This window comes from Erpetoichthys calabaricus, chromosome 4 (assembly GCF_900747795.2).
Source record: "Erpetoichthys calabaricus chromosome 4, fErpCal1.3, whole genome shotgun sequence".
In the NCBI taxonomy this organism is placed as follows: Eukaryota; Metazoa; Chordata; class Cladistia; order Polypteriformes; family Polypteridae; genus Erpetoichthys; species Erpetoichthys calabaricus.
The window spans coordinates 194,130,891-194,144,959 of NC_041397.2; the positions used below are offsets into that span (position 1 = coordinate 194,130,891).

Below are 14,069 nucleotides of genomic sequence, written 5' to 3' on the forward strand. Positions count from 1 at the left end.
CCTTTGAGCTTTTAAGTATGCGAAGCACTGTGCAGCATGTCCTTCAGGAAGCAGCTGCACACAGCCCCCCTGCTCACACCCCCCTACGTCAGCGCAAGAGAGAGAGAGAGAGAGAGAGAAAGTAAGCCGGGTAGCTTCTCAGCCATCTGCCAATAGCGTCCCTTGTATGAAATCAACTGGGCAAACCAACTGAGGAAGCATGTGCCAGAAATTAAAAGACCCATTGTCCGCAGAAACCCGCGAAGCAGCGAAAAAACCGCGATATATATTTAAATATGCTTACATATAAAATCCGCGATGGAGTGAAGCCGCGAAAGGCGAAGCGCGATATAGCGAGGGATCACTGTATACTATCCATCAAGTCTCAAAGAAGAAGCAAGATCAAAAAGAGGTCAAGGAGGTCAATGCAAGGTGACAAATATGGATAAACTTCCTTCAAATTGGCAAAGCTTCTTGAGACAAAATAACATTAAAACAGTGCTGTTCAACTTTTTGGCAGACAAGACTGTGCAAATGTCAGGACAGAACACAGTCATTGTGAAAAGAAACACTGAAACCCTTAGCACATGCTTGACCAGCCTGAATGGTGTAGACAAATGTACTCAGGAGGAAGCCGACACCAAGATCTTTGTGCATGTCTGAGGCGCCACAGATAAGGGTAGGAAATCCATCATGATCAAAGCCAATGATACTGATGTTCTTGTGATCACAGTGAATGTTTTACCAGCTCTTCAGGAGATCTATCTGAAGCAGCTGTAGGTAGCATTTGGCCAACGATCAAGTCTTCATGTTTTTACTGGTTGTGACTTCTGCGGCCAAGGGAAAAAGACTGCCTGGCAAACCTGAGATATATGTCCTGAGGCGTGTGATGTGTTCATCAAACTGAGTCAGATGCCCCCATAGCAGAGCGACAGGGATCATGATGTGTGACAGATCAAGTACAGAAACAAGTGTAGATGAAGCATGATTGGGTTTGTTTGCCTGAAAGCATAGCTCATATGATGCTATCCCTCCAACTAAAGAGGCTCTGTTTCAACATGCAAACATGCTGCCCACCAAGCAGGCTGTATTTGGGGTCAGTCAACACTATGCCAACCAGCAAGACTGAGACCAACTGACTGGTGATGAATGGAAGGTCTTTTGGACAGCTCTTTCACCTACTGGATAAAGTTGTGAACAACTGACCAAATGTGGATGCAAGTCCAGATGCCGTGGACAGTACAAATGCTACAGACTTGGTCTTTTTTTTTTTGTTCTTTATTTCGCCTTATACAATTTCTTGTATTAGGAATTTGTTAGTTTTCGCATACCCCTTGGGGTCAGAGCGCAGGGTCAGCCATTGTACAGCACCCCTGGAGCAATTGCAGGTTTAGGGCTTTGCTCAAGGGCCCAGCAGAGTAGGATCTCTTAAAAGCTCAAAGGGCACGTATTGATTTTTGACTTTGTTTTTCTCTGTCTCTCTCTCTCTCTCTCTCTCTCTGCTCCTGACGGAGGGGGTGTGAGCTGCCGCCTTCAACAGCTTTGTGCCGCGGTGCTTCGCATACTTAAAAACCAAACAGCCCTATTGATTTGTTTGCTTTCCTCTCTGTTTCCTTTGAAGAGGAAGATATGTTTGCATTCTTTTAATTGTGAGACAGAACTGTCATCTCTGTCTTGTCATGGAGCACAGTTTAAACTTTTGAAAAAGAGACAAATGTTTGTTTGCAGTGTTTGAATAACGTTCCTGTCTCTCTACAACCTCCTGTGTTTCTGCGTAAATCTGTGACCCAAGCATGACAATATAAAAATAACCATATAAACATATGGTTTCTACTTCGCGGATTTTCTTATTTCACGGGTGGCTCTGGAACGCAACCCCCGCGATGGAGGAGGGATTACTGTATATTGATATTCAAAACGTTAATGATGTGTATTTGAAAAACCTGACGTGCTAGCTTAATTCCGATTTCATATATGAAATCAGTGTAAAAAAAAAAAAAAAAAAAGAGATGCTCTGAAGTTCCCAGAAGCAAACAAAAATATTTTTTTGTAGACCAGTGATTCGTTATTTAACCTGTTTATATAAAATATACCCAGACCCATACAAGTGCTAGATTCATTTTTTTTTTTTTTTTTTTTTTTTTTTTTTGCATCTAAGGCATGAGTCAAATTGCTTTCCTTATGTCAAACTGTCCTATGGATATATATCAATAGGTATTTTCAAGGTATTTTAAGTATATTATTTACATTGTTTTGCTTTAGATAAAGTGTGAGGCTCTCTAAAAGCATGATAGTTGTAATTGTAGCATTCTGTTGATATACAGTATATAATAAACATTTCCATCCTAAAATTATTAAAAATAACCAGCTGGAGCAAAACGATGCCAAAAAAAATATACATAAACTAGGGTCTACATGCAAAATGTAATTCTTGTAACACAATTTCAATGATTGTTGCACTTATCTGCTCCACTAGTAATGGTCCAGATATTTCTGGAGGGTTCATAGGTTTTTACTTGAAAATGTAAGCTAATTAACTTTGGTTAAAGGCAGCTATAACTCTTGGAAAATATATTACTGAATTTGAGTGGGTAAACAAGCACAATACACCTCGGAGGAGATTGGGAGCATGCGTCGATTACAGCGCGTTGCCACACCCAAAACACGACGAAACCACTCAGATTGGGACAGAGATAAGCCATGTAATGGGTGACACCTCAGCACCACACTGGAACACTGTGAGGTTTTCTACAATGGTTGGAGTGCCAATCCTGCCACCAACCCCCAAGTTTAATCCTGCAAGTTGGAGGACCTGTTTGCAGGGCTGGAAGCAGGTTAACATCATGCCCAGGACAAAGCAATTGCAGGTTAAGGGGCCTGCTCAAGAGCCCAACTGAGTAGAGTAATTTCTGGCATTTACAAGATTCGAACTAGCAACCTTCTGATTGCCGGTGCAGATCCCAAAACACAGAGCCACTCTGCCCCGATATGCCTAACACTAACATAAAATTGTGTATATGCTTTTATATGGTGATGTTCTGTCCATTTTTAACCACTTAATGTGTTTATTAATTAACTGGTTACTATCTGTGTAGAATTTAGTATGGTCTTCTAATGAAGGGAGTCTACCTAAATTAATGGTCATCCATATCAGTAATATCTTTTTTTATATACATACAGCATTGATTACCAAGCTGTTAGTGGTGTAACAGCTGCAACTCTCTAACTACTGATACTAGAAATCTAATGAAACTGCAGCAATTTTAACAACCAAATATGTGTACTGTTTTCAACAGATTTAACTGCAACAACTGAATCATAGTGCAAACATTCATTATTTCCATTACCAAATGATACAGAATAGCTGTATTTATGATTGTGAAGGCACAAAGAGAGAGACTTTGAATTCTCTTAATCTGTCACTGTTATAGCCAGTCAGCTGAATCACTGCTTCTTATCTCAAAACAATAATTAGAGATCACATAATTGTTCAGATGTGCCATTTGCACAAAACCATTACAGCAAATGATAAGGGCAGTGAATTCTACAAACATGCTGTTAGCCCTGACTGTTAATATAAAATTCTGCATTTCTCTCTGACAACGAGACAAACCCCTAGTATGATCGATTACCCAAAACATTTCAGAGAAAAATAAATCGATCTATCTTGAAAAAATGCTTATGAAAAGTGATGGACCTTATGCCAATTGATAGCACAAAAACAACCTTAACTTGCACTGCAAAAATATTCTAATATCCAATAAATCAGAAAAGCTAAAGTCATTATATTTGAGATTTTACCACAACCTTTGATAATACAGACCACAGCATTTCCCCACACAGTCTGAAGAATATAGTCAGATTGCCAGGTACTGTTCTTAACTGTTCACTTTGTATCTGTCAAACCATTTCCAGTATGTGCAGAAATCTGATGAGAGTTCTCCCTCACTAACATGTTTAAGTCAGGCTTAGGATCAATCCCTTTTTATTTTCTATGTTGCCGTTAGTGGATGCTTTTTGGATAATATTCATTTTCAATTGAACATGGATGACCCTCAGCTGTATCTGGCAATAAACTACATCATAATCACACCACTAATTAATTGCTTTAGTAAAGTGAAATAGTATGTGACTGAAAATCACTTGTAACTGAATTGTTGGGATGAAAGTTATTGAATAGATGACAATTCAAACAGTAAGATATACAACAACTGTTAATTTGAAAGTCTTGAACTTTTCTTAGGTTGAATCAGCATGAAAATTGGCTGTTCTCTTTAATACAGATGTACCCTTCAATAGCCAGATTTCGACCCGTCTATAAATCGTGTATTTTCTTAATATGCAGGATATAGAAGACCTAGTTAATTTGTATGAAGCAAAGTGTACTGTTATGTGTTTCACACCGCAAATTGGATTTTGTTGGGGTTTGTTGTATTATATATCATTGTATATAATATTGTATATATGTGTTGCATGTTACATATTATAGTTTATATTGTATGACTTTTTTATTTAATACCACACTCTCTCTGGTTAAGATAGTCTCGAAAAGGTAGTGAGATGGACATTGAGAAAATATCAGCTGTGGGTGACTTTTTGTAATCTAAAGCAATGTTTCTACTTAAAGATGCAAGTAGTGGTCAGGAAGGCAGATGAGGACAGTGAAAGTTTTGAATGAAATTATTTACTAGGTACCCATTCGGAGACCAGTACTAGAAGTGCAGGATTGCCAAAAGAACCCTTGCAAGGCAATGGAATTTCAGCAAGAAAAATGTCAGGGTAAACCTAAGACAACTATCATTTCAGAATGGAAATATGTATGTCTGCATATACAGATAAAGTACAATAAAGCACACCAATAATATATTTCCATACTAGGCACAAAGACACTCAAAAACAAAGGCATTGTTCCCCCAATTACAGAAAACTGCTTTATAGCGTTAATTATACTTAAACATACAACCCTTTTCCATCAAAAAAGTAGTACTCTTGCGAATACAATGGACTAAAAATTATGACAAATAAGACAATGGTGCCATCTGGCAGTTACACGTGGAATACCACATTTAAGATTTAAGCTGTGATAGATCCAACATTGTGACACACAATCTTGAACTGTATGAGTACAATGATAAACAGACAATGACACAGTAGATTAATTAAATCACACGTTCAGTATATCACTAGAATTACAACATATTGTTTTTGTACCTACAGTGGTGTGAAAAACTATTTGCCCCCTTCCTGATTTCTTATTCTGTTGCATGTTTGTCACACAAAATGTTTCTGATCATCAAATACATTTAACCATTAGTCAAATATAACACAAGTAAACAAAAAATGCAGTTTTTAAATGATGGTGTTTATTATTTAGGGAGAAAAAAAATCCAAACCTACATGGCCCTGTGTGAAAAAGTAATTGCCCCCTTGTTAAAAAATAACCTAACTGTGGTGTATCACACCTGAGTTCAATTTCCGTAGCCACCCTCAGGCCTGATTACTGCCACACATGTTTCAATCAAGAAATCACTTAAATAGGAGCTGCCTGACACAGAGAAGTAGACCAAAAGCACCTCAAAAGCTAGACATCATGCCAAGATCCAAAGAAATTCAGGAACAAATTAGAACAGAAGTAATTGAGATCTATCAGTCTGGTAAAGGTTATAAAGCCATTTCTAAAGCTTTGGGACTCCAGCGAACCACAGTGAGAGCCATTATCCACAAATGGCAAAAACATGGAACAGTGGTGAACCTTCCCAGGAGTGGCCGGCCGACCAAAATTACCCCAAGAGCGCAGAGACGACTCATCCGAGAGGTCACAAAAGACCCCAGGACAACGTCTAAAGAACTGCAGGCCTCACTTGCCTCAATTAAGGTCAGTGTTCACAACTCCACCATAAGAAAGAGACTGGGCAAAAACGGCCTGCATGGCAGATTTCCAAGACGCAAACCACTGTTAAGCAAAAAGAACATTAGGGCTCGTCTCAATTTTGCTAAGAAACATCTCAATGATTGCCAAGACTTTTGGGAAAATACCTTGTGGACTGATGAGTCAAAAGTTGAACTTTTTGGAAGGCAAATGTCCCGTTACATCTGGCATAAAAGGAACACAGCATTTCAGAAAAAGAACATCATACCAACAGTAAAATATGGTGGTGGTAGTGTGATGGTCTGGGGTTGTTTTGCTGCTTCAGGACCTGGAAGGCTTGCTGTGATAGATGGAACCATGAATTCTACTGTCTACCAAAAAATCCTGAAGGAGAATGTCCGGCCATCTGTTCGTCAACTCAAGCTGAAGCGATATTGGGTGCTGCAACAGGACAATGACCCAAAACACACCAGCAAATCCACCTCTGAATGGCTGAAGAAAAACAAAATGAAGACTTTGGAGTGGCCTAGTCAAAGTCCTGACCTGAATCCAAGTGAGATGCTATGGCATGACCTTAAAAAGGCGGTTCATGCTAGAAAACCCTTAAATAAAGCTGAATTACAACAATTTTGCAAAGATGAGTGGGCCAAAATTCCTCCAGAGCGCTGTAAAAGACTCATTGCAAGTTATCGCAAACGCTTGATTGCAGTTATTGCTGCTAAGGGTGGCCCAACCAGTTATTAGGTTCAGGGGGCAATTACTTTTTCACACAGGGCCATGTAGGTTTGGATTTTTTTTTCTCCCTAAATAATAAAAACCACCATTTACAAACTGCATTTTGTGTTTACTTGTGTTATATTTGACTAATGGTTAAATGTGTTTGATGATCAGAAACATTTTGTGTGACAAACATGCAAAAGAATAAGAAATCAGGAAGGGGGCAAATAGTTTTTCACACCACTGTATGTGTATTTCTACTTACCGTAATAAAGAAAACACACTGTAGGAGTTCCTCACAGAGCTCTGGTCCACTTGAAGTAAACTGTTCCTCTTCTTTTCTGTATGATCCTTGGGTTGAAGAAAGAAAGGTATATTTAGAGAACAAATATAAAAGCAACTTTCATCATGTCATAAAAAAATAATTATTACTTGTTGTGTACTGGACTACTGCAATTCACTCCTCTTTGGTCTCCTTAATAAATCTCATCATAAGCTTCAGTTAGTCCAGAATTCTGCAGCACGCATCATTACTCGAACCCCATCTATTCACCATATTACTCCGGTCTTGCAGCAGCTTCATTGGCTACCGATTAAGTTTCGAACTGATTTTAAGATTCTGCTATTAACATTTAAGGCCATTCATAACCTCGCCCCTCCATATCTGTCTGACCTTCTTCATGTTGCCATTCCCTCCCGTAACCTTAGATCCTTTTCCTCCACCCATCTGACCGTCCCTCTTGCCCGTCTAACCACCATGGGGAGCAGAGCATTCAGCCGTTCTGCTCCCAAGCTCTGGAATTCATTACCTACCGAGTTCAGAAACATCAAATCACATTCATTCTTCAAATGTAAACTTAATACACATCTGTTTAAAATGGCTTTTTCTTTTTCTTTATGATTACAGTGGTTTTGTTTGGTTTTAATTTTTAGATTTTCTGTAGTTTGAAGTTGTTTATAATTGTGTCTTTTATTTATTTATTTATTGTTTGTTCTGTGTCCTTGAGTTCTCTGAAAGGCACCTTGTATAAATAAAATGTATTATTATTATTATTATTATTGAAAAATTTACTTTTTTATTTATTTATTTTTTTACATCAAGTCAGGTGGGAGAAAAAACAAACAAACTGCTGTGCTACTCTTCATGACATCAGACTGCCTTATATCAAGACCACATGACAGATCCTACTGTACCTAAAGTCATTGTTTACTTATACTGGCAACTTCCTCTAAGATAGGTAAAGAAACCTTTCCACAAGTTTAAATATTAAATTCTGGTAGATACACTAATACTATTGTATAAAAATCCACCTATCCATGCATTTTTAAATGACTGCATTACTTAGTGAAGAATATTTATATTGTTATTACATTTTTTTAATCCAACAGAAATCCAGGGATGAGATATTTTACAGGCATAAGATAAGTCCTACTGAACCACATTTGCTACTTTCATAAGTACATTTTTCAGTTCAGCAAAGTGCCAGAACACTGCGAATTACATCAGTAAAAACACATAATCTATTCTGCCTCTTACTTAATGTAGGCCAAAAGATTCTGCTGACAGGACTACACTCTTCATCGGTGGCACAATCTGTTAGTTAAAAGAGGCAGAGAGATGCCTCTTGGCTTTGTCACAAATAATAACATTAAGTTTAAAAAAAAAAAAAAAGACTAAGTCTCCCTTTAATGCCAACTGAAAATGTCCTAAATTGCATAGTACCATCTGCACACTAGACACACAATTTGCCTAAGCTGGGCTCTGTAGTCAGATCGAGGCCATGGCACTCTACACACGTCTCCCAAATGACATGTTCTCACTATCAATTTCTAATCACCTGCACTATACAGAAAAGCACAGAAGCAAGCATGGCCTCACAATATTCTGCTGACTGTTGTCATCGAAAGTCAATATTGACCAAAGGCTACCAAAAAATACCTTTACCTTGCCATGGGGGGTGGGGAGTTAGCATTTTTTTCAGCTACATACTGTGTTTTCTCATTTTAGCCCACTTTTGATATAGAGAAAGTTAAATTAGGTCCATGAAACAGTAAAACTGAAACCCACAAAAGAAACCACATATAGGGCAAATGAACAAGCAAATTTTAGAAAGGGTGTGGGGACTGTTTCATGTACTAATTTTAAAATTAACTGCTGTTCTGGAACATATTTCACATGAGAGAAAAAGTTTTACTATTATGGAGAATCTTGATATGCAAATACATGTGTATGAGCTGTTGTGAGTACAAGACTGAATTCCTGTCTATTATGCAGCATGAGTATCTTGAGGACATTTTTCACAAATGTTTTGTTATTTCTTGCTGAAGCTAAGCATTGGTCTCCATTAGAGCCCACTGTTTCAGTAATTTTATGATTTCTGTTCTTCATGAAAACATGACTTTAAATGTTGCTCAGACATTGTTACAAACAATGCAGGGGTAAGTAAGAGATAAAAATACATACAATATTTTTGGTGGAATATTCCTTTAACCTAAGATTCATGCATTTCCGCACTTTAAAAAATCTGTTTCTCTAAAACAGACTTATTGCATCATTAAAGAATATTCTAAATGAGGAGGATATTGAAAAGTTAGTTTTGTATTTAATTTATTGTCTGTGTGCTAAAAGTTCATTTACTATTGCCAAGACTTCTTTTTTAAAATTCCAAAAATAAATAAAAATAGCACAAGCAGCATGGCTTTAAGCTAAAAGGTACAAAATATCTGGAAAGTACAGGTACTATGTAGTGAGAAACCGAGAGAATCATATACAGTATACTGTATTTAGAGGATAGATGAAAAGCACTTACAAGTAAGTATTATTTGGTAAAAATACACATTTTGTAGAAGTTTTACTTAGATTATAAAATGAACTTCACTGCTCAAAATGTAACACTGTTTTCAAAAGTATGTGAGATGCTACAAGAGACCTGAAGTAAGGGAATAATTTGGTATTAGTTAAATGATATTGGATTGACATGAATCCATCAAGTCTTGTCTATAAAATTCAGGATTACACACTTTACTCGGAAATGGCTAGTAGATTGAAGGTAAATTTTGCTACATTATTTCTCAAGTGCTTAAGCTCCTTATATTATTGAACATATTATTAAACATGATGAGGTACAATTTTTAGAAATGTTAAGTATGTAGTAAATTACCTTACTTACTGTATTTGGTATATTACATTTGTTCTTGTCACTGGATGAAGGTCTATTGTACAGCCTTTTCGCATTAAGTACTTGAGATAAGACAGTCTTTGCTTAATAATAATGAATTGCTTCAAAATGAAAGCGGTTTGTCATGGAATTTACTTCAGAGTCATGGACACTGGTTTGACTGCAGAGCCAGGGTGCCCTTTTGTGTTATTTGCAAAATCTTCAATTTCCATGGTTCCTCCAACAGCGTATTCTGTCCTTCTGTTGTGTGGGCCTGTAAGTTATTGTATCTCTTAATGGAATGAGATCTAGTCTAGAGTTGGAGTGAGAATTTATAGGGTGGACAGACAGATTTAAAGATTTATTTATATACTACCTACAATCACTTTGGTGCTCATAGTTTAGAATATAGTTTTCTAATGGTATATCTGGCCATATTCTTACAATAAGCACCTGGAACATAATGCACAATATGCCAAGATATCACAGCTTTGTCTAGTTATCTTGACATCCTGGAATGGAGTTTTATGTTGAAAAATTATACCCAAATGGATTGAAATGAGTATGTACTGTAAATGATCAGAAAACTGCTTGGTTTATTTTCAGCTGGATAATTTCATTACTTTAATAACACAACTGAAAAAAACAACAGAGTTTCACCTACATGGCATTAACCCCAAGCTCAGAATTCTATGTAAATACAGTTAATCCCAAGTCGGAAACCAGTTATTGGATTTTGGTAAGATATGGAGCGTTAAGCCTGAATAACACTCAGGACAATATTCAGCTGTCAGGGAGCTTTCCTGTCCCATTGCAGAACAGCAGTTCTGATGGTGACTTCATCAAATTCTTCTGAATCAGAGGGCATGCTCTGTATGAATTTCCAAGGTATTTTTTATGCTTTAAAGCTATTTTGAAAATTCTGCAATTCTTCTACTAAGTGTGAAATAAAGTCTGATTTGCAAAGAGCTCTGTCTCTATGTTACAGTATTTGTGTAACAGCCCCAGAATGTGACAATATAGTTATTATAGTACTATGTACAAAGTACAGTAAAATTCTTACTTGCATGTGCTAATTAACAATATACTGTATATAATAATAATAATAATAATAATACAATACAACATTTAACTTTAACTGAACAATACAGTTTCAATTGTATTGAAGGTAATGAAAAATATATAAAGATACAATCTAATTTACTTTAAAACAAAACCTTGCCCTAAAACTCTCCTTCCTGGAATGTTATTGTCCAGTAATTTTACACAGTGTAGCTTCTTTATTTTAACACAAATATTTTTGTGAACTGTGATAAGAAAATTTCTTTATACATGTGTTTTTGTTATATCTACTTTTTTAATAGAGAAATGTTTAAAAGACAGGTATGAATGATCTTTATAAAATGATATTGGCAAAGAAATAGATATCTGAAGCTGGCCAGTTCTAAATGAAACTGCCAAGCATGCACAGGGTTGCCATAGCAATTCATTTTTAAAAGCAGTACTCCAGTCTAATAAGTAAAATTATATAAGGTCTGTAAATATCCATGGTGTTTTTATCCAAGTCACATAAATCAGCAGTTGCTTCTTTTCCATGTTTTAGACCAAAAACCTCACCAATAAGTTTACATGGGAAGTGTTGACCGCAAATGTCAATGTAATATATGAGTATTGTCATCTCTGCTATTCTGTCACCACCATGCCACAGCAGCCAAATTAAAAATATAGCATGATATCAATTTTGGAAATGATGACAATGACTATTAATATTCTTACCTTTTGATCAAATGGTGCTCCATAATAGCCATCATTTAATCCGAAAATAACATCATTGGGATTTCTAGATCGGATCTGTAACAAATATATTGGAAAAACTATACAGTAAAAGAAATTAAAAAAAATAGCATTATAAAGGTGAAATATTGTTTTTAATGATGTAAATTTCAGAACTACAACATGGTAACATGTTGTACTTTGCTGTAGGGGTGTCAAAAAAAAACAAACAATACTTTTGGTACCAGTCAACACCAAAGTTACAAAAATATAATGATAGTAGTTTTTTTTTTTGTTTTTACTGTAGCAGTACTACTAGTACTATCGAAGACAGACAGTACTGCATGTAAACAAATTACTCCAGAAGGCAGAGTAAAAATGTGAAGAAAAACTACATATAAAAATGGCTCACAGTGGAGACGATACAGTGCTGCATCAATACATGATTTAAAACAAAAACAGCAAGAGTCATATCTGGAAATGCTTTATCTTCAAAGCAGCAGAATTTCACTGTTTAGCTGCAGGATTCGTGCTTATCACCACTGAAAAAAATGGCAAAATATACAAACAGGCTTTCATTATTACCACATGCATCCTGATAAAGAGTTAGTCAAGGAGTAACTTTATGCATGCTTAGTGAGCGCAATGACGGGACTGATAAAAACTGAGTTTTAATTGTTTAACCTGTAGTGTCACGAAGTTGTAATAGGACACAAAATTATGGTGTGAGGAATTGCCTTTGAATACAGCGTACTACACAGTCCCTAGAAAGGAACAGAGGTTCTACATTCATTCTCGGATTGTGTTGAACACTTCCACAAATGTGTATTTAAGTATCCTTTCATTTTCTAATCGATTTATGAAAACATCACATACACAATGCACTGTTATGCATATAGGACTATGCACTCTGGCAGTGCTAAAAACAGCTTCAGCAAGTAAAAAGCAAGGCAAGTATCAGACAAAGTGACATGACTTGCTTACACTGGTAATGAAATGAGCTGCTCCATTTGTCAATACCAAAATAAAATGTATTTAGTACACAAAGCACTGCAATAATGCCAGTTAGCAGTACAGGCCAAATTGACATATCTGTATTTAGCAATGAAGTATGCCAACTAATGTTCATTAGTATCATCCTTTAAATGCGACAAATGTAGTGAAAGCACACATCATATATTTGAATGGTATGTTTGTGAGTGTAACGCACTCTACCAGTTACGCTGCATGTCCAGTTCATATTCTAATTCTAGACCAGAATACAGGTTAAGCAATAACAAAGTCTTATCAGTTACATATGGCATTAAACTTTGAAAAAAGTCAACAAAGGATGTTGTACATGAGTTCTGAAACAATTAATTAATGTAAAAATGACAAGATTAATTTCACACAGGAAACTAACAAAATGATTCTCCGACAAAGCTGATTTTAAAAGCATGTTGTTGCAAAAAAACTTTTAAGGAGTGTTAATTCAAAAGTATGGATATAATAATGCTTAATTTTTTAGTTTTAGTATTGATTTTAATAAGTATTTTTCAGTTACTGGAGAGAAAATGTCAGAGGAAAAATTTGGAACATGCACATGGTAAGAAAAATCAGGTAGTCCATCATTACCTCATCCTTTAAAAGTGCTAATAATGAAATTTCTTCAAGGTTATAAAATGTCCCCCCATGTGTTGTTAAACTGGTGGGATTCCCAATGTCCAATACACATTAAAATTCAACACCTGCTTTATAATTTGATATTTATGAATGCCAACACTAGTTTATTTAAATGATAGTTGGATAACTAGTATTTCAAATCTACTGTTACTAATGCTGTTACTAATGTGGTGTATTTGTTAAGACTTTGGACTTCAAAATCTGAGGCTGTGGGTTCATATGGTACTAATGATACTGTGTGACCACGGGCAAGTCATTTCACCTGTCTGTGTTTCAAATGGAAAAACAAAAGAAATGTAACGAATTGCATCTCAAATGTTGCAAGTCACCTTGGATAAATGTGCTAGCCAAATAAGTAAATGTATTAGTATTTATTTATTATACGTATATTCTATTACAGATAAAGGCAAAACACTGTTCACTTTAGAAATTGAAGTACTTTTAATAAAAGTGGTTGAATGAGACTTTGGTTTTTGACATAGTATCAAATAGGTATTGAGTATCGAGAAATTTCACTGGTACTGGTATCAAATACAAAAATCCTGGTATAGTGACATTCCTACTTTGCTGTATTCAAAAAAACAACAGAAATGTTTAAACAACACTGGAGACCAATCAAATGCTATAGCATTAAATGTCAACAAATTAGAAAAGTTGTCATATCCATATCCGCCCTGAGTACACTTTTTTTTTTTAGCTTGGCATGTGCACTACTGCAGTAGTCCTAATTCAGATTAGCTGCATTAAATGTAGCGTGTGATCCAGATCTAATTTTCTAGTACAGATTAAGTACCCATAATCCAAAATGCCAAGGACCAGATGTATTATGTTTTTGGATATTGGAATATTTGCATATTAAGTAGGGAATTGCAGTCAAACTAACTAAGTGATGATTCACATGTATAATAATT

At 35.9% G+C, this 14,069-nt stretch overlaps 1 protein-coding gene across 1 annotated transcript in view; it reads right to left on the bottom strand.

Moving 5' to 3' along the window:
- The window catches only part of uvrag (UV radiation resistance associated gene), a 339,167-nt gene that overhangs the window by 275,109 nt on the left and 49,989 nt on the right, over positions 1–14,069 (bottom strand). The window contains exons 5-6 of the mRNA XM_028800118.2: positions 11,500–11,574; positions 6,831–6,916 (exon numbers count right to left, since the gene is read on the bottom strand). Of these exons, the coding sequence (XP_028655951.1) occupies positions 6,831–6,916; positions 11,500–11,574 (161 nt within the window). The remainder of the gene's footprint in view (positions 1–6,830; positions 6,917–11,499; positions 11,575–14,069) is intronic.